Raw genomic sequence first — 23,325 nt, 5'->3', positions numbered from 1 at the left:
GAATGCAAACTTCCCCCAAGCTCTGCAATTTCCTTTGGATCTTAAAAAAATGATACTGCAGTGCCATGTACCTCCTAAACATGCCGCAAAGTCTGCAGCACTTACAAATAAGTGAAATTCACTAAGAGTAAGTACCATTCTACAGTGAGTTAAAGATTCTTGTACAAAGGCACAAGTGTCAGAGCCAAGACCACAACACATCAGCAGCAGTGTCAAAGCAATACTTATGTATCCAAGAACCCTAAGGATGTGTTTTGTTTTAACACAGTATCTCATCTTACATGACCGTAAGCTGCCACTGAAAGAGAAAGTCCTACTTTTCTTTCCACTCTTAGCTGTGCATTCCCATCTCTCCTGCTTGCACTGGATGACACTGTAGCTCTAGAGCGAGTCAGTTCAGCCCAGGGATCCAACAGAAAATGAAATTCTCAGAGTTCAGAGTCAGAAGTGTTAGGAGAGGCTTGGAAGTTGTTTTCTGTTGAATCAGGGTGCTGGCCCAGCTCACACCAATGTCACATGGAAAACTGTGGCAGCATGCAGACAGGAGGAGAGATGAGCTATTCATTTTGGCAGCAGGCTGCACCCAGACCTATTAAAGCATACCACTTAACTACCCTCCAGTGAGTTGTTTGTTGTCTCTATCAATCTAATTGTATTCACCAGAGCTCTGAGAATAAAAACAGTTATCTAGCAACTGGGACTTCTGTCCTTGAGAAAGAGGAAGAGGAGAACAAACTATTTAAGTGAGGTGTTGAGCAACTCCAGAAGACCTTACCTTCAGCCTTAACTAAGGCACAGTAAGATTAGCCATACAGGAGTTCAGCTTGGCAGATAAGCTCATAAGCTGCAAATCTACTTTCTGCAGCTAGAGATCTTGTTTTATAGATGTTTAAAAAGGATCACGTTCCTTTTTGCTATAAACTTTACACAGGAAATAATGACATCGCAGTAGTATGTTAAAAGAAGTGGTACAAACAAGACCTCTTGTAAGGATCCATTACCATTTAAAGCTTCTGAGGCACTCTTAGACCTCACAATAAGAACGGATGCACTTCAGATTCTTCCACAAGAACTACAATGTGTGTGCACCTGCAGGATAACACATACTAGCAAATGGAAAATAAACTCCTCTGGGTGCCTCAACTAGTGCACAGAGACCACGATAAACAGAAATGCCACAATATTGCTGGTTTAGAAGCTGAGAATGGGGACTGTACAGAATGGAAAATTCAAAAAGGCACTTCACCTACCACATACTGTGTACAGTTCCTTGGCCACTCTTTACACAAAGAGGAAAGAGGGGAAAACTGCAACCACATGAGACCACATGAGCACATAGAGCAGAAGACAGGCAGCAGATGTGCATCCTCTTCTCCAGTGGACTTGCTACAGGTCAGAGATGCCTACAAATCACAATGAACTACACCACCTTTTAAGTGAATTCCATTTCAGGACATGACCCAAATAAGATCTCAAACATATTTATTACTAGGAACTTGTTGAAAGTCAAATGGCTATAGCCATGTTCATGTTAGAACAGACAGCTGGAGAGTCCCCCTTCATATGCCAGCTGACTTTAGTGTGCCACAAGTTTGAAAGCTTCTCGAGATACATCCAAAGTCTCCACTCTTTCATTGCTCCACAACTGCAAGACTTGTTATCAATTTAGAATGTAAACGAGATGAGAAACGAAAACAACTTAAGCTACACAATGCACAAACAACCGCATTGCCAAGTTGCACCCAAGTTACTTAAAGCGCTAACGCTCAGAAGACACAGTCTGAATGGCTATCACATTACAATTCAAGCTATATAGTAAGTTTTGCAATTGCTCACATCTCATTGCATAGAGGTCACCACCTATTTGGCCTTCATCTTGGATCACTGTATGGTTTCCATTTCTGGCAAAGCTTTTCAAAAAGGAAATAGAATAAGCATTCAGTGCCATACAAAGCTCACAGAATCCAAATCCTCACCAGCTACTTTTGAATAATCCCATCCCAGCAAGGACACTGTTAGCTCAGTGAGAAGTCCAAGAATTGAAACTTGAGCACTGCTTTATAAGAGGGAAGACATTTATCAGCCAGGGCAAATTACAGATGTTAGCAAGGCAACTCAAGTCAGGAGGCAACGTTCAAACAAACTTCATAAACTGAGAAGAAATAGCTGTGTCTTCAAAGAAAGATTTAGTTATTGAAAAAAACACAATCTATATGACAAGCTCAATCACAAATCTTAAAGTGTTTCTTCTATTTAACAGATCAATGTGAAAGCTGGAAACCAACTAAGGGTATAACCAGACAACCTAAAAGCCATTGAGAGCAAACAGCTTTAAATTAATAGATCTAGAAGTAATGAATTTAAGACAAATCCCACAGCTTAAAGTGTTCAATCATCTCCAGATACCAAAAGACAAAGATAGCCGAGATGTTAATAAAGAAACCAGTCTTTTTAGTGATGCGAGTGCCCCGGGTAGCAGGAAGAATGGCATTAGTTCTTGACATAAAAATCTCCTTCCTTCTCAGAGTAAGAGTTAACAGGAATACTGTGAGATTTGCATAGGGCAGGCCAGTATTAGAGGTGCCAAACCTTGTTCATACATTAAGTGCAGTCCAACAGCAAACAGAAGTTTCATTGCTTGTTAGATGATATTAACATTCCAATAGACAGCAGCACTTTCAAGAACCAGAAAGACATCAGGGACAAAGAAATCAGGTGTGCCTAATCTATAAAAATAGCTTGGGTGTCAGCAGGCTCACCTAGATGAACAAAAGGAAGAGTGCTGGAGCTGAATTACTAGCCTCTGCTATGCTCAGCGTGGTGTACTGGGTCACTCATTTTTCTGGGTCTCAAATTTCCATTTTTAAGTTGGAGCACTTCTTCCTTGCACCGCCTTGAACATGCTCTGCCTTATTTACAGAGTAGAGACTATTGCCAGCTAAACGCTAAGCACCTCAACAGTCCTCACTTTGAGCAATACTAATGCCTTGATGCCCCTGTATTTTTAAAGTACTGGAATTTTCCCCAGTTAGGAACTGGTTTTGTTACTTTCCCAACTGACCTGCAGTTCCACATCTCTTTAGACATGTAAGGAAACATGGTAACAGGTTCTCCTACCTGATATTTGTGCCAACGCCAAGTCACATCTCTTTAAATGCTGCTTTTATCTAAGAAAAGATGGTCTTCCAGCACTTGCTATTACCACAAGCCACTGAACAATATCTCAGAGAACACTTCTTCCCTACTTCGCTCCCCTACAAAGGGCACTGGGATAACCCCAAACATACTCACATGTTCACAGTACTCTGTACAGCCAAGTGAAAAGCAAGGCAAATGCAAGTAAGTTACTGTCACCAGATGCTTATCAACATATTGGAAAGCAGCAGAACACCCAAAAACTCCCTTGTGTGGATCTAGTGCTTCCTAATCCCTGGTTTTCAAATAAGATTGCCAACTGTCATGGTTTAACACCAGCTGGCAACTAAGCACCATGCAGCTGCTCACTCACTCCCCCCCACCCAGTGGGATGGAGGAGAGAATTGAAAAAAAAAAAAAAAAAACAAAACTCATGGGTTGAGATAAAGACAGTTTAATAGGACAGAAAGGAAGAAAATAATAATAATGATAATTATAATAGTAAAGTTACAATAATAATACTAAAATAATTAGAATATACAAACCAGTGATGCACAATGCAATTGCTCATCACTCGCCAACCAATGCCCAGTTAGTTCCTGAGCAGCGATCCGCCCCTCCCAGCCAACTCCCCCAGTTCATATACTGAGCATGATGTCATATGGTATGGAATTTTCCTTTGGCCACTTTGGGTCAGCTGTCCTGGCTGTGTCCCCTCCCAGCTTCTTGTGCCCCTCCAGCCTTCTTCCTGGCAGAGCATGGGAAACTGAAAAATCCTTGATTCAGTAAAAACAGTACTTAGCAACAACTAAAAACATCAGTGTGTTATCAACATTATTCTCACACTAAATCCAAAACACAGCACTGTACAGCTACCAGGAAGAAAATTAACTGTATCCCAGCTGAAAACAGGACACAAATGCATTTCCAAGATGGCTTCTCCAAGCAACTGAGAAAGTATCCAACTAGAGCTTCAGGTCCGCACACTTAACTGTTAAGTCACGAATAATACCTGGACAAGTAATTCGGAGTAAGACTTCCAGAAGACAGCAAGGGCATCACGCTTATACTCACAACAGAAAAATGAACTACATCCAACTTTCCAGAAGTGAGGTCACTTGGACTACTTACTCATGCTGCTGCGTAAGTTTGCATTAATTTTCCTTTTGACTTATTAGTAATTAAGTCCTTTTTAATCTGTACATTCTGGACAATGTGATCTTGTACTAAAGGAACAAGCAAATGTGCAATTTCAAAGTGCAAGTACAGTGTTAAATATCCTTAAAGTACACAGGGTCCTTGTTAACTTTGCTTCAATAAAAAGCTTCCTAAACCCTGTTTCCTTTTTGTTCCTTTGAGAAAAAGGAGAAGCAATTTGTATTTACAGCTTAGTTCCTGCTTCCAAAATACCCCTTTAACTTTTTTATTATTTTTATGGTGGATATAAATGGCACCAAATTGTCAAATCACAGCTATTTTCTATGCTACCTATACAAATAGGTCTGATTTCTGGCAAGCCATAAAACAATTATGGCTGAATTCCTGTAGCCCTTTGATATCCCAGCTTGCCTGTAGGGCTTCAAAGCCATGTTAGGGCAATGCTAAAAATTTAATTTCCAGAAGACACAGAGGGAAAATAAAGCATTTCAATTCCCACACGTTCAAACATGAACACACCAAAATCTTAACACTGGGATGATTATATTTGAAAGGAAAGGGACTTAGAACAAACACGAACAGGTAAGATACAGCAACAGTTTAAATCAACGCTGCCTCACAGAAGGCAGAGATACAGACAACTTGAGAAAGCGGGGCATAGAGCATACTACACCTGCCTCCGATTCCCCAATACTTATTGCAAGCTGGGAAGCGCATTTTCCTGCTTAAGCATTCAGCTCTCACCCCTTCTTGTGTGGATGGCAAAGAAAGGGGTGCGAAATAATCATAAATAGTAAAGAGAAATGGTGAAACTGCCTAAGCATGCAGAGGAACCAAAAATATTATCTCTCCCTTTAAGGTACCGATATTGCTACTAACAAATTACAAATACATTGAAAGTCAACTATCACAGGTACCTGAGGATTTATCTTTGTGTTATTATTTATATTATGAAAGGGTCCTCCCCTCATGTAAGCAGGGGGAGCTAGTTCTTGCTGGACCAACATGGTTTCTGATATCCATGAAACATCTCCAAGAGAGGCAAGGGGACACCACTATAATCCCTTGAAATAACACCAGCAATGCTTTTGCCTCTTAAGTGACCTGGAATTTAAGACAGATGAAACTGAACAAATTTCAGACTGATGACTACATTTCTTTGCACAAGAGAAACTTCCATGTTGGCCAAGGAAAACATTATCAGAGTAATATAATTCGCATTGGTTGAAAGACACACAAAAAAATCCAAAACACCTTTAAACTCTGCTTATTTTAAGTGCTTGCTGTTTTTTGGCGGAAGGCTAAAAAAAATTTTGCCAGCAATTCCTACTGTGAGCAGGCACACACAAATATACATACACACAGAATCAATATTAAATCAGAATTATGGTCTCTCTAGAGTTACAATTTGTATAAACAAGGCGCATGTCCACATGTCACATTTTTTCTCCTCACAGAATAAATTCACAAGCTCCAGAGGTGCCGCACAAAATTAGCATCATCCTAAGAAAAATCTGTAATTTTGTTTTAAATCCTTCCTTTTAAAACCAGACATCAACCTGGTGATCTCTAGCAAGGGAAAGAATTAGTCACTAAAGTGAAAATCGGAAAAGGAAGAGTAATCCTTACTCCATGCCTTCTCCTGATTCTCCGCCTCCTCATGTTCTTTTGTGGCACTTTTGAAGTAACATGCTTCTCATGATCATTTAGACTTTTGCATAATTTTTATGAAGTCTGCTATTCTTAACTTTGGCAAGGAAAAGTTGCAAAAACCCTTTTAATCCCATACCTGGCCATGGCTGGAAGGCATTTTGTCCCTAATTTGCAGTTAGATGGTTGGGCCCCCACACCGGCTTTGTGAAAACTATTATAGAAATGCTTTAGAGACCAGTTATATAAGATTAATGTACAGTACAACAGGCTGCATAAAATGTATGAAAGAAAACAACACGCTAGGGAGAGCAGGAGGAAGAGGAGGAAGAAGCCTTATCTTCAGTGCCTGACTGCATGCCAGTCTGAACCACCCTTAATTTGCTTCAGTGTTTTTCATACAAAGATACAGATACCAGTTTTCTTTTATTGAATAGTTTTATTTTCAAATAAAGAATGTTTCAGAAATTTTCTGAGCTTAGATTAAGTGACTGAAGCCTCAAGGCAAACACATTGATCTAATCACTGCATTAGATTACAAAATCACTTATTGTTAAAGTAAAAAAAAAAAAAGTTGTTATGACTCTAAAACTACAATACATATAAACACACTTACAGATGACATGCTAGCTGTATAGCTTTACTTAATATTGACATATCAAATGCATCATTAAAAATGCATTCAAAAACCAGAGGTTAGTTTAGATCTTAATCAAGAAATTACTATTATCTAGTCCTTCAGGACAGACCACGAAGGAAGAAACTAAAACCAAAACGTAAAATTTTCCATTGTCTAGACACACAAATTGACATCTTCCCAGATTTAAGCTACTCAAAACACAAAAAAGAAAGCAAAACCATTTAAATATTCCACCTGAAACACAGATAGATAATTTTGACTGTACACTTAAAATGTCAATCTAGCAGTTCAGCCACTAAGACAGAAATGTAAGGAAATATCCCTGCAGACTAAGATTAGTAGACTGATACAACTACACTTTTGCTACAGACCCTGCAAGATCTGCAGTGGTTGTTTAACTGTGCCTTTATTATATCAAAAATTCAAGGAAGTAACGTCATGTAGATCTGCTTCATAGAAACCAGTTTGTTGCTATTTAGTTTCCAGGCAATAGAAAGGATAATGAAAACAAAAATCATTCACAGTTTGACAACCTTATTTTTGTCAAATATTAACTTTTATTCTCGTATACACTCAATTGAGACATTTAGTTTGTTTGGAAAGAATTTCGTAGGTGAAAAATAATCTTTCCGGTGTGGGATGACTCGAAATTTAACAATAAAGCCTAATACTAAATAAAAGCCAAATATGAAAATACTAATACAGCCAAATACTAAAATAATTGACGACTGCCATTTTAAGAACAGCCTTTGATTAACTGCAACATCCAACAGATGCTTTCAGTTTTCTAAAGCACAGGCTTTCAAACACAGGAGGTACAACATAGCATCTCAACTTAAAACGTCGGACAGCTACAGAATCCACATAAAAACTCTGTTCCATGTCTATGAAACAGTCAACATTTGTTAAAAGTGTGTGTGCACACATGCACATATGTGTTTTTGTTTGTGGTGGGTTTCTGAAGTTTACCCTCTCACTAATGGTCTTTGCTCCTATTAGGTTTGAGCTACAGAAGTGCTGTAACTGGATTCAGACAGAACAACCTGCCTGCCCGGGTCCAGCTTGAAGACCACAGGTTACCGCCGCTTCCCTGGCGTTATCTCCGACTCACCCCAGCGGGGAAGCAGGTTCTACTTCAGGGCACCACTGTACAAGGGAGCCTTTTTCATTACCATCTCTACTGCGTTAAGGACCGACAGGGCAACTCGCAGTGTTTCCAGCCACCCACTGGAAGAGCGGTGCTAGGACAGCACAGCACTGCCTGCAGAAGCAAGCTGAAGTGTTTTACTGTTGCTGGGCTACCTTATTTGATTTAGCTTCAAGGGCTGGTCTTAGTGTATTTGCACAAGACTGCCAAAGGCACCCAAAGGACTTGGATGGAGTTGCTTCACAGTAATTTACACACAAATACCTTACAGCATTTGTAACAGTCAGCTGTAAGTAGTTTCCTTTATTAAAAAAAAATTAAAAATCTATCTAGGGAAGCATTATAGAGAATAGCACCAAAGAATAATAAAATCCAATATCTTTATACGAAAGGATGCTAGGTAAATACAGAGACTGGTTGAAAGGCTGCTACCTCCCCATACTTAAACAGAGCAGACAGAAGAGGCTAAGATCACAAGACAGAGAATACATTCATGTGTTCTAGTTGCCTTTTTATTAAGCAAGGGAGTACACTGGTTCTCACACTAAGACCAATCTCAAAAAAAATATTTAAAAAATTTATAGTTTGACAAGTCAAACTTCCTAAAGTATCCTTATTCTTCAGATAATAAGGATGTGCAATTGTATTACTATATTGCTGCTTCTATTAACCTAACTGTAATGAATTACTCAGTAGACTATGTGTTATGGGTAAAATATTTTTTGCTGAGAAGACATCACAGTAATATTCTGCAGAATTGGGCTAAAACCTGGCTCAAGTGAAAGGGGCAAGAAAAGCCTCACCAAATTTAAGAAGTTGGACTTTCTGTTCTGGAATATTTGCTAGATACAAACAGGAGCATTTACAATACTCACAGACTCACAGAAACCACATATTTACTTAAGACACTTTAGACAAATTAGTGACAACCAGGCAAAGAAATAACTTGACTGTCAAAAAGCTTTAAACTCTTAACAGTACAGGAATTATATCACAGATGAGAGCAGACCTTTGCAGTTCTAAGAGGCATAACAGTAACAGCATCAAAACAGATAAGGAACCTTCACATATTACAGAGGAATTCACAAGAATAATATTTTCTGACTCCAGTATAGCATACAAAGAAATTTCTTCTAAGAGTGTATTTTAAACAAAAATCTAAGCAAAACAGTATGGTTACAAAACACACCTTTTGGTTTTTTTTCTCTCAAAACATATGTATATGCTTTCTAGATATTACTCTCATCATTAGATTCTGTCTTTATTCCTTGCCATGGGTCATTATTTTTGAGATGACTGAAGTTTACCTGTTGGGGAGGGGGGAGAGGGGTGGGGTGGGTGCAAGGCCAGTTAATTGTACTAGTATAACTGTACTTCCATCCTCTGGTCAGCTACTAAATTTAGGGAACAATTTGCATAAATACTTTCAGCGTTCAGGCTTCAAACGCACCAAAACCCTTCCACAGCCTTCCTCCCCATTTCCTAAAAACGCCAACGTGGATCTCGTGTGGTTATCCACTGGTAGTAGATATCCAGCTCTGTCTCCTTGCCAGCCCATCCATTGGAGGGCAGGACGCTGGAGGCTCCCTCACGCGCTGCCTGTGGTGCATAGGAGCGGGGCTCTGGAGCACAGCGCGTGCTCAGTCGGTGGTCAGCAAAACAAAACCCCCAAGCCCTGGGAGAGCGCACACCATGGCAAGCGAGCGCACGCCACACACAAGTCCTGGACCCCCAGCAGCACCTCCAGTTTCTCGGTGATCCCCTAATGAAAGACAGCAACTGAATATTGGCTGGAAAAGGCTGGGCATTGGATCTGGCTAAGAAGACCAAATCTGTGCTTATTAGTGTCCACTTATTCCCCCAAGTAGAAGTTTACCTTCTCACAGAGGCAAAACACCACAACACTGGCTCAAAAAATATTGCAAGAGCGTGCTGTTCTTTTAAAAGTGAAAGCTCTTCAGCTTTATGGGTATTTCAAAGTATTTTTTTAATAGTTCTAACAAAGTCATTTTCATTAAGATCTTTTTACAGAAACAGGTTTGAGACCGATTTTTGTCCCACTAATATGACCGTACACATTTCAATATACTTTACTCTTTCATGCAGTTTTGTCTTTCCTTGCCATAATATTAAACCATTTTAAGTCACCAGGTGTGTCCAGAAATATGGTGTGCCCCCAGGTCGGGCAAGCAAAAGGAAAAAAAAAAAAAAACCAAATCAACCAAAGAAACAAAAAACTCCACAAAAAAATCATCAGGCAATATCCTAGTTAAAAAAACTGCCCTTGAATATTATGCCAGACCCATGCATCTCCATGTTCAGAGAGCACACAAGATTTGAAGTTCAATCCACCTCCCTCCTGCTTTTCAGTAAAGTATGATGTTAGTGCTGTGATGACTTACAAACAGCCGTTCTGTAAATGGTTTTACCAAATGCTTCAATAAAATATTCACTTCAATTTACATTATGTAAGATGAAATGTGCAAATATTTTTTTCTGTTAATTATAGAGCCTGGTACTGGATTGCAAGAGGAATTCAAATGCTATTTACCCATTTAATACTTATCAATCAAAATTCCTCAAGAAAACTTCTGCCCTCCACTACCAGAAAGGCTGCTCTGAGTAACAGCAAACGTTTTTGGACCTGCCCTTTTTCCCCACAAACATGATGGAAAACACCACAGTTGCTGGCCTCCAGCCCACAATATCAAGTAGTTTTGTCTCAATTGAATCTCAGCATTATTCCTTTCTGGATCATTTGCCCTTTAAAGTTAGCACATAAAAGGTAAAATAATGTCTCCCTCTAAGTATACGAAGTCCTCGATCTCCCTTACAAGCCTACAAATGCAGAACACCCTGTCAACCCCTGTTTCAAGATACATATTATGTTCACATTACTTCTTCCTAGAACAAGCAAAATGTTTAGTGTCTCATTGAGCCGGGTGGAGTTCTTCTGTATGAGCTTTAGAACAGCAGGCACAAATAGTAAATTCAGACTTACTACAAACTACTCAGTATCCCAACAGTAATCAGCAAAATCAATCCACCTCACATTTCTTGTTCAGCTCTGCTTTTTTTTTGTTATGTATAATAATGCAGTTTGCACTATAATCTCTGCCATCATAACCATCTGAAAACAGAAATACCTATCTTGGTATTTACCCTCCTGAGCAAGATTCCATATGAAAAAATACACACATCCTACTGTATAGGCATATGCTTTTTTACATAGAATTACAGACAAGTTACTGAAGCCATACAAAGGCAATTCATATGCATCAACTGCTGAGAAAAGGTCTGAACTGTATTTAAAAGAAATTAGATTTGAGCTATCACTTACATGATATTACAGCTATTGAGACCTCTGTCGCCATAGTGTGCCACAGATTTTAAAATCAAACTCTTCCAGCACCACTGGGCTCATCCAGGGAGCTCAAAGAAACAAACCTGAACTCCTCAGGAGAGCCAGAGCCAGTGCAGGAACTCAGCACAGGATTAACAGCATGATACAGCTCGTAGCTGGCAAACAAGGGAGAGTTAAGCACTGATGCTCTGCCTAGGAGCACCACTGCAAGGATACTGGTGAGATAACTCTGACGAATGACTCTGCCTGGTAGTAACAGGGTCTCGTCCACTAACGTTTAAATAAATGGCACCCCAGAAAGAAGTTAACCATTTTATTTTTTTTAACAGATACTGAACAACAGGTTTTACCCAGCAGTGCATTTTTAAAAATTATTTTCTAAATTGCAAAAATCGGTATTTTAGCTGTATCCTTTAATAGTACACAGTAGAATACATTTAATTTTAAAATAAATTCCCACACAGAGATCTATAAGTAAGCATACAAATATTTTAAATACCAGTCTGTTCTTCCTCCCCTTTATGTACTAGAAAGCACAGCAAAAAGCCAACAGTCATACAAAAAGCAAACGACATTTTCAATTAGAAGATAAGTGTTTTGTGACACGATGAGAAACCATAATTTTCATGCAAACATATAGAAGTGCTAGAATTTGACTGCTCCTTTGTTTTCATATATGCCTATCAATCACTACTGGGAAGGGAAGAAACAGAATGATCACACATGAACTAATTTCTGCTGGTTTAAAAGTGCAGGTGTCCATCATAAGAATCTCACAAAAATTAATGTAGTCAAACTGCAGCAGCCTACAGACTTAATTCTGGACCAAACCTTTATAAATTAATCTGTGCTTTCCCCACCTATTGCAAGCATTATCAACAGGCTTTACAGGTTACAACTATCAAGTTGTCAGTCTTTTCCACAGATTCCACCAGAACAAAAGACAGAATAACCCTCTCCAACATTTCTCCCCAAAACCTGAATTTAAAAACCCCAAAAAACCAAACCCAACACACCAAAAAACAACCCTAACCATACTGCACAGCATTGTTACAAGAACAGCCTTCATACCTTGAACAGTACCACAAAAAAAATAACACAAATCAAATTTCCAAGATTTTACAGCTTACTAATACAGCACTGAAAAAAATCTTAACAGACAAAATTATACCTGCAGTTCAGATTGTCTAACCTGTAATAGTAAGCGGTTTAAAGATTTCTTAAATATCTGTTTTTCTAAGAATAAAAACTGCACAGAAGTAAACAGAGTAACAACAATAAACAGCAAACAACCCAGCTGTTTTCATTTTCTCAAATCACTGCTAACAGATTTAACTGTCTATTGATTTAAACCTTTTGAGGTATCTTCCCCTCATCTTACTGAAGAAGTGATAGAGCTTATCTTACACACAACAATCTGGTTTTCTGTACTTCAAGTGAGTATTATTCTACAGCTATCCAAAAGTCTTGTGGACGATAGCCCTGAAACTACATTTCATTTCCTACCATCTAAAATCCGGAAGATTTACAATCACACAGTATTAATATTGTAGCTTTAGAAAGATGTAACCATAGCCTCTTAAAACTAAAAATACCGTATTAGCAATTAAATGCTATTCAAAGTTAACTTAATGTGAAATAAATAACCTAGGTTCATCTCTAAGAGTTAAGAAATGAGAGTCAGAACTGACTGGCAGTTCTGACAGAAATCAGCATTTGCCCTTGCAGAAACACAATGGCAGGGGGAGGAAATCTAGCCAAAACTAGACATCCCATGCAGGAGAATGAAAAAAGCACACATTGAACACAAACCACACAATTAAAACCACATTAAAAAATGTGCAAGTAACCTTTAAAAACTGTAAGTTTGTGACACTGGAGGGTGTAGCAGCCTTGTTATTCGCATGTCTTGTCACACTGAGGTACTACAGACTGTATAGTCACTACATATCTTGAGCAAGCATAAGAGCCCATTGTCACACTTCAGTCTGCATTTAACTTCATTTCAGTTGAATGCAATGCAAGTCTTTGCAGACAGCAAATCACTTCTGATGGAAAGGAATCATCAGATTTGTATACTCATAAAACAGATGTATACCGCCCAATCTAGGAATCAAGTCCTTATTACACTGTAAGTTCTAAATAAAGCATAAGCATTGACATTAAACGTGATCATTTTTAGAGACACATCAGGGAGAGGAAATTATTTATTAGAAACAGGTTTTCCTATACCAGGTAGCATCTTACCATCAAAGCCACCAATTATTTACTGATGGCACTCCTGTAAAGATGAAACTTGACAGCTTCCCTATATTCAAACTCTTCTCACTCTTCGAAAAAGAAAACTGTGAAATGCCCTTGTGATTTGCATTGGGCTGAATTAGAAAGTGCACTTGAAAACATGTATGTACTCTCAAAGCTATTCAACGTCTTATTAAAGTAGTAGCAACATTAAGTCTCAAGAGTTTACTGTTAAACAAATGAAATTCTTCACTAGACATCAGAAGTTTCATTTGGCCACAGCTGAAATCCACTGATGAGCAAATTCACGCCCCATAACACAACCATTTTGCAACTAGAATAGCAACACCTGCCCAAAAAGGCACAGTATCAAACCTGTATCTATAAGACTGATGGAAGAAGAAATTCCCACATGCCTATTGTACCTAGAGGGTTAGGCTCAGGCAAAATTTAAGAGGGGAAAAAAAACCCTCAAACAAAACAGACCTACAATTAATCTCAGTTCTTACAACTGTAGCTAAATATCCAGCAGAAAACTGACTGCTTGTTTATTGATCCTGACCATCTGCCTGCACTAGTTGGTACAAAGGGAAAACTCAAGTCATATGGTAGGAATCTGCTTGTGGGTCCCTATCCTCACACCACTCAATGTACTAAAATTAATAGAGTTAAGTCTGTCACTGACTTTAAATGGAGCAGGGAGAGACCAATTCTTGTTTGGTTGGGGTTTTTGTTTGTTTGTTTTTTGGTTTGGTTTTTTTTGTTTGTGGGGTTTTTTTGGTTTTTGTTTGGTTTTTGGTGTTTTTTTGTTTTGGGTTGTGGGGTTTTTTGTTTGTTTTTTTTGTTTGTTTGTTTGTTTGTTTTACACACTTAGTATTTAAAAATCAGCAAAAGAAAAAAATTAAGCAAGAACAGTGAGATAATATTGTTCGGCCATTTTCTCCAAAACTGTAGAAGACAACATGCAAGCTACTAAAAGCAGTGGCGTTTGCATTGCGGTCAACATATTAATAAAACGGGGTGAGGAAAGGAAGGAAAGATTAAGGATCTTGTTTCCCTTCCCTTCCAGTAATATGCCTCCTAACACAGTAAAATGTTCAAAAAGCAAATTTAAAAAAAATAAAAAAATAAAAAAAAAATCACAGAGTAACCAGGGGAGAACTGCATCATTTTTCCTAATCAAAGTTCATTCTAAGACATTTCATTGATGTTCTTGGCCAGCATATTATCAATAAATACTTTTAAGGAGCTTCATGAAGCATTTTTACAGCCAAAATATAGATCACTAGAGACTGTTTTAAAATATAGTATGAGATGTGCTTTCACAAGAGGATTAAGCTGTCACTGTAAAAAATTTTGTCTAAATTTAAACATTCCTTTAAAGCAGCAGGCCAAAACATCTCCATGGAGGAGCCTACCTACATCTTGCAACTGCATCAATCTGTCCATCACAAGTTGAGCAACTGACAGTCAACTGAGTTCAGTTTTTGTACAATGAATCCAAATGCACAGAAGCAGAATTTGACTGGCATTTTTTCATTTCAAGGTAGTGTATAGGGCACAAAAAAAGCCATGAGATTTATTTTTTTTAAATCAAAAAGAAGCTTCCCCTTTGTAAATAAAATCCTGCGTACTCTATTAGGGTTCATCTACAAATACATTTTCCCAAGAAGAGCCTACAAGCAAACTGAAGGATGCAATTGATGCCGTTTCCACTCTGCAACTACACTGCTGTGCACCGAGGGTGGAAGAGGCAGAACTGGGTGCTGCTCACACAACTTGTGTCACCAAGCACTGTGGCATGTCGGAACTCAAGTCAGCTCGTGAGTTTGTGCGGGCTCGCAGGGCAGCCCCTTCCACCAGGAAGGGCATACCCCACACTGCCACTGACCTTCACACCACGCTTCCCATGCCAAAAGATTCCTACCTTGCTGTGGCCCAAAATACCATGGCCTCTGGGACAAAGTTATCTCAAAAAACAAATAAACAAATAAAAAAATGGCAGTGATAATAGGGACTGCATCTTCTAGAATTTCTTCCTCCTTACTGGACTCCAACAACACAATGGATTCAGAAGAGGAGATTTTGTAACTTTTCTAAGGAAGACTATTCAGAAAAATTGCCTAGTTGACTTGCAGGAACAAAATTGGAAAAGCTTTCGTATGAGAAGAGAAAGAACATGTTTACTAGGAGGAAATCATCGGCACCTTTTACAGTAGCTAGGTCTATTTCAAAATGTTATGGTCTACTAAAGTCTCATTCTGCACTAAAAGACAACTTTAATGAAAACAACCAATACTGGAAATGTGGACTTTCTAGAAGAATGTTACAGTTTGGTCCATCCTATAACAGAATAACAAGCAGCTCCACTTCCATCACTTTGCCATATCATGGTAAAACTTCCTGAACTATGAAATGCAGTAAGCACTGTTCCCCTCAGCTCCGCAGGGGAAAGCAACACCTCCCACTTTTTAAGTTACAACATTCCAGTGTCCAAATCACCATTTTCATATTGACTAACTTATTAGCACAGAAATATTAGCCCACCCTTTTCTTTTATAAGAAAAGTTTAGTTTGTCAAAATGCACTTCTAATCAACAGAAACTTAACCACTCAGGCCACACTAGTTCCAATGTAGTTTTTGACATGTACTTATAATGAATGAGTCATTGAAATACAAGAGACATGTTTCGTTACCCAACTCAAATACTGTAAGACAAATAGTAAGTCAGACTGTTGGTGCAGAGCACAAGCATTCATTAGGTAACAAGAGGAAGAAAATATTTCTACATTGCTTAGCATCCAAAGAAATAGACACGTTATCAGGCAAGAGCAACAGCTCCTCTTTTGGAGGCAGTATCGCAGCAGATCAAAACTAACCATACCCTGGTGACAAATCTTGTTCCACAGACATGCTTTAAAATACGGCACTTATATACACAGCACTATTTTCTTCACATGAATAATGGAAGGTAAGCAACACATGCTTTGAAATAAAGCTAGAATCTCAGAAATTCTCCATGCCTTCTCTTAACCAAATTAGATCAGCATCATGAAATAGACAAGATTTGAAAACAACAGTATTTGTGATTGCATGATGATTTTAGTGAGCTTTTGTCTTGCAAACTCTACTCAAAACTGAGTCTGGGCATGAGTTTACTTTCTTTAATGTGACAAGTAGTCCTGTAGCCAGCCCCTATGAAACTACTCACAGAAGTCAGATGGCAGGAGCAGGCCATTAAATGGGAGGAAGTATGGGGAACCAGTCACTGTGAATACCTGCTCCACCATGTAACGATAAACTGAAACAGTCACCATAAGGCAAATGGAAAACAATAAAACCGCTGCCAAGCTCAAGTTTTTAAGGTGAGACACAGTGACAGATGAAGGAGACTGTTTTATTAGGTCACTCTAGCTTATCTACACCCTGTTTGTCACCATCACCTTCCCCTCCTCCCTACACACACAAACCAATCTGCTCTGCGCTCCAACAACTGAACACTGTTCCTAGCTATGTTTCCACCTTAAAACTGATGCAACTTCAGGATACAAACCCTGCTTGCTCTGCAGCAACTATTAGTAGAACAAACACTTGGACACACCTTTGCAAACTCACCACCGACCTCTAGCATTTCCAAAATCCCTAGTAGAGGCAGAACAGATAAGCAAAGCCAGAGTTGTAGCCAGCAAACTGACAGTTTATCCAGCTATTCACATAAACATGCAAAGCAAATGCACTGAAAATAGTTCATCTCCCTTGCCCCCCTTGATGTTCGGAAAGACTGTGCCCCTAACAAAAAGTGATCTAGCAAGAGAAACACATTATGAGCTAATAACACCTATGATAGCCTATTCATTTATTATTTTCAAATTAATCCATGAGCTCTACAGATAGACTTAATGAATTAAAACTTTTCCTAGCAAGCATACATGCTAGAGCAGCCATTCACAGCATCAATCCAGAGGTAAAAAGATCACTTACCAGAGAACTAAGTGTTATTATGGCTAGTCAGATACTCATACTTGCTTTTGATTAACATTGTACACCTACTTCAGCTTGCTAAACCCATGGCTCAGGATTACTTTGAGAACTGACCAAGTATCTCCAAGTGGTAAGTTATCTTACACTAAAATAAAGTACATAACTTCAGAGGAAGTGATGGAAAACAGGTAGTTTGACTAACACTACAAGCAAGCATATCATTGTCATTAAACATGCAACACTTAAGATACCCTGAAGGCCATCTGAGGTCAAATCAAACTAACAGCACTGATTTATAGAGCCAAGAAAACCTACAAACAAAATGCTCCCATTTACAAAACAGATATCACCACCACTCTTTTAAACACTTCTGAACAGCAGAAAACATGCTAGATAATTCACACATGGATCACTCTCGGCAGCACAATGCTTATCCTTCCCGCTGTGATTTCAGGGGCCTGAAATCTCCTCAGCATCTATTTTTCACTCATTGCTGTAGTTTTAGGAGGTTAAGCAAAGCCCAGAAGTGAATGGAGTGCTCACCATCTGAGCTTACACTCTGCTGGATGGGAGCGGCTGCAGTGTTCTCCTACAATCCAAGTCATGTGCAATCACAGTATGACAAGTCCCCTCCTAGGCTGTATAAGCTGGCATCTTTCCCAGCAGTTGCCACATCATGAAAATGATGCTTACAAATAAAACCCCAAAATAAACACATTAAAACAATGGCTTAAATGACTGCATAACTAAACTCAGCAGCTGGAGACACAGAGCACTCCCGGCGGCAAACCACGTATCTTTCACTTGCAAAAGTCCTAAAATATATTCTTATTAGCAAGCTCCATATCACATCTAGCAACCAACCCCCAAGTCTGGGCTGCGGAGCCATGTTCCCAGAGGCCAGACAAGAAGTAAATAAATAAAGCTTGGATAATAAAAGCAGAGAGCATCACAAACACCCCCTATGCAGACACAGCTTCAAAGTATCAAATGTACTTTCTACCACTGATTTCAATACATCATCTAATTCACTGAATACAGACAATGCTATATCACCTATTTAGACTACTCAGACCTGTTCTCAGAAGTTTCTCTGCCAAGCTATTTAGATTGACTTAAAATCATGTTTTTCTGCACAAGAAATAGAAGAAAACAGGAGGAAGACTGCACAGTGCAATCTGGGCCATTTAATTAATCAGAAATACTGCAGTATTACATATGATCCACTGAATACTGTTTGTGCAGTACTGCACTGGTTTACAACGGATTTAAAAATTTATCAACTCTATGATAATAAAGGGAATTAATAGCTTATACTTCAGAAGATAATCTCAGCAGTTGAAATACTGCAATTCCTACACTCCATTGCTTAAGGCAAGGAAAATATTCTAGAAGAAACACAATAATTGTGTCAAAATTAGTCAAAAAAGTCACAGCTTGGTATCTCCAAACTGAGAAACACTAAATCAAAATACGTGTTTTTACCACAAAAAAAGCTTTTTTATCTTAACACTGAAAAATTTCCTGTCTTTTGCTCCCTCAGCATTCAATTTTTCCCCACCTAGCTCTAAGCAGACAGGATTTATGATGATGTTGTTCTAAGGAACTGCAGGAGTTCTAGATGCCAATAAAGATTACAGATCAAATGAAAGATAACTACTAACCATTGTGTCTGCATAGATAAATAAACCTGCTCACTTCTTTTATTTGTACTGTTACCTCTACTAATCCAACTACAATAATCAGGACAGTAAGTGCTCAGGAATCAGACCTGAAAACAAAAGGCTTCTTATAGCTCTCCCAGCCCAACTTATGTGGGTACATATGCACCACACATACACACCTTTCAAGAAGTTTTCATGTACTTCGGAAAGGGTGAAGCCCTGACGATGAACTAGAGAACTAAGCAAAAAGCAAAGTGTTGGAGGAGTCCAAACTCAAGTACCAAAATTGGAGCAGGAGCACCTTTTCAGGCATCCCTGTCCCAGTCAGACATTTAGTACATCGGGAGAAAGCAACACCAGCCAGAAGAAAGCAACACGTGGGCAAAAACCTCTGGTGCAGACCTACCCCGAGACAGAAGCCAGCCCCGTGCCACTGACAAGTGAGAGACCGGGAGGAGCCGGCCCGGGAGCCGGGACCGCGGGCAGCCGCGAGTGGAGATCCCCGCGGCAGCAAGTGCGGGACAAGGGAAGGGGCAGAAAGGAGCCCCGCGACCCCGACCCCGGGCAGCCCTAAGGACAGCAGGAGAAGGGCCACCGGCAGCCCACAACCGCACTGACGGCCGCTTTTGTTCTCCACGGAGACCGGCACAGACCCGTCAGCTGCGCCCGCTCCGAGCCGGCCGGGAAGCGCTCGTCTAAGGGGGAGACCGCGCTGCCGGTCACCCGGCGCCGGGGAGGCCGCCGGCGGCGCGGGCAGAAAGCCGGTCCCGTCGGGGCGGCCCGCGGCGGGCCCTACCTACCTCTTTTCGGCCTGGGGAAGCTCTCGTGCAGGTGAAAGACGACTTTCTCCACAAAGTGCTGAATGTTGCTGTGCTCGGGCCCTCTGACAAACACCATCCAGTCGTGGGTGAAGCCCTCCACGGTGGGTTTCTTCCTGACCTGGGCTCGGTGTCCCAGCTCCAGCTTCACTTGGACGGCGCACTGCGGGGGGAGAGCGGCCGGTGAGCGCCCGAGGAAGCGGGGCTGGGCGGGCGGCCGAGCGAGAACCGGCCCCATCGCAGGCGGAGGGGGGACGCACGGACAAAACGCTACCACAAACCCGGCGAGAGGAACAAAAATAGAAAGGCACCACCGCAACTCTGCAACAAAAAAACGGCCCCACAGGCGAGGGCGTAAAAGAGCTCTCGCTGCCACCGGGAGGACGCGGGGAGGCGCGGCCGCCGGCCCGCGCTGCCGTCCTGCAGGCGCGGGCAGCCGACGGCCGCTGTCAGGGACGCACCGTCCCCCCTCCCGGCGCCTCCGCGCTCGGTGCCCCCAGTGCGGTGGCAGGAACATGGCTGAGGCGACACCCGCCGCCTCCCGCCGGGTGCGTGCGTGCTCCGTGCCGCTGCCGGGAGGCAGGGAGGGCAAGCCGCACGCAAAGAGAAATTCCCCATCACGCCAGCCCCTTCCCGGCGGCGAGCACCCGGCACCGCCGGGCAGCGCGGGGCGGAGGCGGGGGCGGCGCGTCCGCGGTACTCACCGAGCTGGCCATGCCTGGGGCGCCGGTTCCACTGGGGCGCTCGCTCCTGTCCCCCGCCCCCACCCCGCAGCACTAATTCAAGAAGACGCGGAGGCGACGGCGGGCGTGCAGCGGAGTGGCGGGCGGGCGGCCGGCGGACATCCTCTGCCCCGCTGCTCCCGCTGCCTGCCTGCCTCCGCCCCCTCCCCTCCCTCGCACCACACCGAGCCCGCGGCGGCCCCGGCCTCAGCGCTCGCCCCGGCCCCGCCGGCTGGATGAACGCCCGCCGCGCATGCGCGCCAGGCTGACACCGAGACACAGGCATAACAGTGTGCGGAGGGGGAGCGGGCGCCGGGGTGGCGCGGTGAGCCAATGGCGCGCGGCGGCACAGCCGCGAGCCCCTCCGCCCGGCCCCGCCCCGCCCCGCCGGACCTTAAAGTAACAGGTTGCGGGGGGACGGGGCGGGGCGGGTGCCCCGGGCTGGGCGGGCGGGGACCGTGCCCCCGGCAGCGCCACGCCCCAAGCCGGGGGGCGGGGTCGACGGCGCCGTACCGAAGCGGGAAGGGAAGCAGCAAGGACAGCTACGAACAAAAGAGAAACGGGGTAGCGGTCTTCTCCTCAGCCGACGCCGAGCGAGGAGAGCGCGAGCAAGCGGCGCGCAGCGGAGGCTGCCGCCCTCCCCTCCTCTCCTCACGCCAGCGGCCGCGGCGCCGTGCCCCGCTCCCCCACCGCAAAGCCGCTCGCGCGCTGGCGGGCGAGCCGGCGGGCGGGATCCCCAGCTGTCAGCGGCAGCGCGGATCGCCGTGCTTTGGATCCGCCGTTAGCAACGGCGAGAGCCAGTAACTCCTCACAGGTGGGAAACGGCAACACGCTGAGACCGCCCGCCCGTCGCCTTCCGCTGCTGGGACCTGCCGGCCTCAGCCTGTAAGGGATCTCCGGCCAGAATTAAGTAAAAGGACTCCCTGTGCCAAAGGTACGCTAAAAGAAGGACCTTCCTCCCCAAACCTCGTGTCTCGTGTACCGTCACAAACAAACGTTTCTGAAAAGCCTCCAATAAATCCTTTTGCAAAAACAAAGCAAGGAAGGCACGAAGGGAATGCCCTCATTGCACAGGTATGACAAGTGATGATGGGCAGCAGGCAGGAAATGACACTCGGGATTATGTAACACATATTTGTAGCACTAACTGCTATTTCTACCGTTAGCGGGCTGATATTCTTTTAAAACAACAGTTACTACCCCAACAATTTCCATATCCCTTCTGTACTATATGATACAACATGCTGATTCATGCTACAGGAATATGCCAGTGAGGAGCTGGAATTGATTTACTGCGAATGTCTAAATCACGGTACTGACGCTCGTGAGATGAATATTTTCCGACAGCCATAAAATTGCCCAAAATTGTCTACAGTAACTTTTGCCACACTGAAAACTATTTTTGTCTGTTCGATAATTACATTTTTGATAACTTTTCTGATGACAGTTATAACTCAATGATTCGACAATCAGCACAGCAATCCTTTTCAAGAGAAGTATACACACACACACACAAATGAAACACCCTCCCTGGGCGTTCCAGATTTCACCAAGAGATGGCGCACGGAGTCCTTGCACTAATGTCCTCATTTGACCTCTCCAGAAAACTATGCACGATTCGTATCTTCTCTCTTATCACTTCGGAATGAGAAACGCACATTATCGAAATTCTAGCATAATTTAATAATGCCTTCAAAACTACTGAGCTGTATCTTATTTTTCTTACAGATGTTGTAAGCCTTAATTAATAAAATCAGTACTAACAACTCAAAAGGATGAATAAAATTTGCAAAAATTCCACAAGTTACAATGTGACTTGAAATTTATTAACATTAACCCCTCAAGTATACGAATATCCGTGTTTTAAAATTGCAATATGCAGATCTAGTAGTTCACCTATCTTCAACTAATCTTGTGTTGGGCTAGCCAGCAAGCCAGCATGCATAAGAACTGCTGAGTTCATAAACTCATCAAAGCTGATTCCGGTAACTTTAAAACTTCGTACATGCAAGATAAATAAAAAAAAGATACTGATGCTATTTACTAGAGTAAGGACTATGCACATGAGCAAGGACAGCAAGGTTGGACTGCTACTGCACTTAATGCAGTGGGCTTCCAGGTGTCAGGGCCCATCTGAACAGAGCATCTGCAGGCTGAGGATCCCCAGCATTTCTCCTAGAAAGGTTCATTTTTGCCGTGACTGAGCTGCTCTTCTCAAGTGTTCAGTCACGTAAGGGACTTGTAAGGACTGAGACTAGCTCGTCAAGAGCATTTAGCTGCCTAGAGCCCTTTGGTTTCATTGGAAATCAGACTCTTAAGCATTTTTGAGTCAGTGAGGGGTTTTGCCGTTCAGAAGACGCTCATTTTTTGGTGCCTAATCACAATGTACTCTTCCATGTTAGCGCAGAGTTGAGTGTGTAACACATTCCCAATAATACCAATAATATATACACTAAAAGTATGTTGCCTCTCATTATTGGCACATATTTAATCTTAAACTGTATGTGACCTTTCATTATCGAGCAATGCAACTCCTGGAAATACTGTTTGATTCTTATTCCAACAATAAATTTGAAGCACTGACGATTTTACAGTAGTAATTGGGCATGATTATTTAAATAATTACCAAACCATCCCTCTTTCTTTCCTTCCTCCCCATCACCTACATTCCAACTTCACGTTACACTGCCAATCTGAGCATAAAATTCACAGTGAAGAAATGGAAGATGTGCTTCTCTGCTATCAAAATGGTGCTACCACTCCATTCTTAGTGTGGCAGAAACATATGTTTTATGACAATTCCA

General features: G+C 41.9%; 1 protein-coding gene across 2 annotated transcripts in view; it reads right to left on the bottom strand.

Annotated features, from left to right (window-relative positions):
• The window catches only part of MLLT3 (MLLT3 super elongation complex subunit), a 142,787-nt gene extending 122,224 nt beyond the window's left edge, over positions 1-20,563 (bottom strand). For both annotated transcript variants that reach the window (XM_050913192.1, XM_050913190.1), the window contains exons 1-2: positions 20,504-20,563; positions 19,782-19,962 (exon numbers count right to left, since the gene is read on the bottom strand). In XM_050913192.1, coding sequence (XP_050769149.1) covers positions 19,782-19,962; positions 20,504-20,515 — 193 coding nt within the window. In that variant the 5' untranslated portion in view covers positions 20,516-20,563. The remainder of the gene's footprint in view (positions 1-19,781; positions 19,963-20,503) is intronic.
• Positions 20,564-23,325: the final 2,762 nt, after the last annotated feature.

This window comes from Gymnogyps californianus, chromosome Z (genome assembly GCF_018139145.2).
Source record: "Gymnogyps californianus isolate 813 chromosome Z, ASM1813914v2, whole genome shotgun sequence".
NCBI lineage: Eukaryota > Metazoa > Chordata > Aves > Accipitriformes > Cathartidae > Gymnogyps > Gymnogyps californianus.
This window is presented reverse-complemented; position numbering and strand designations above follow the sequence as displayed.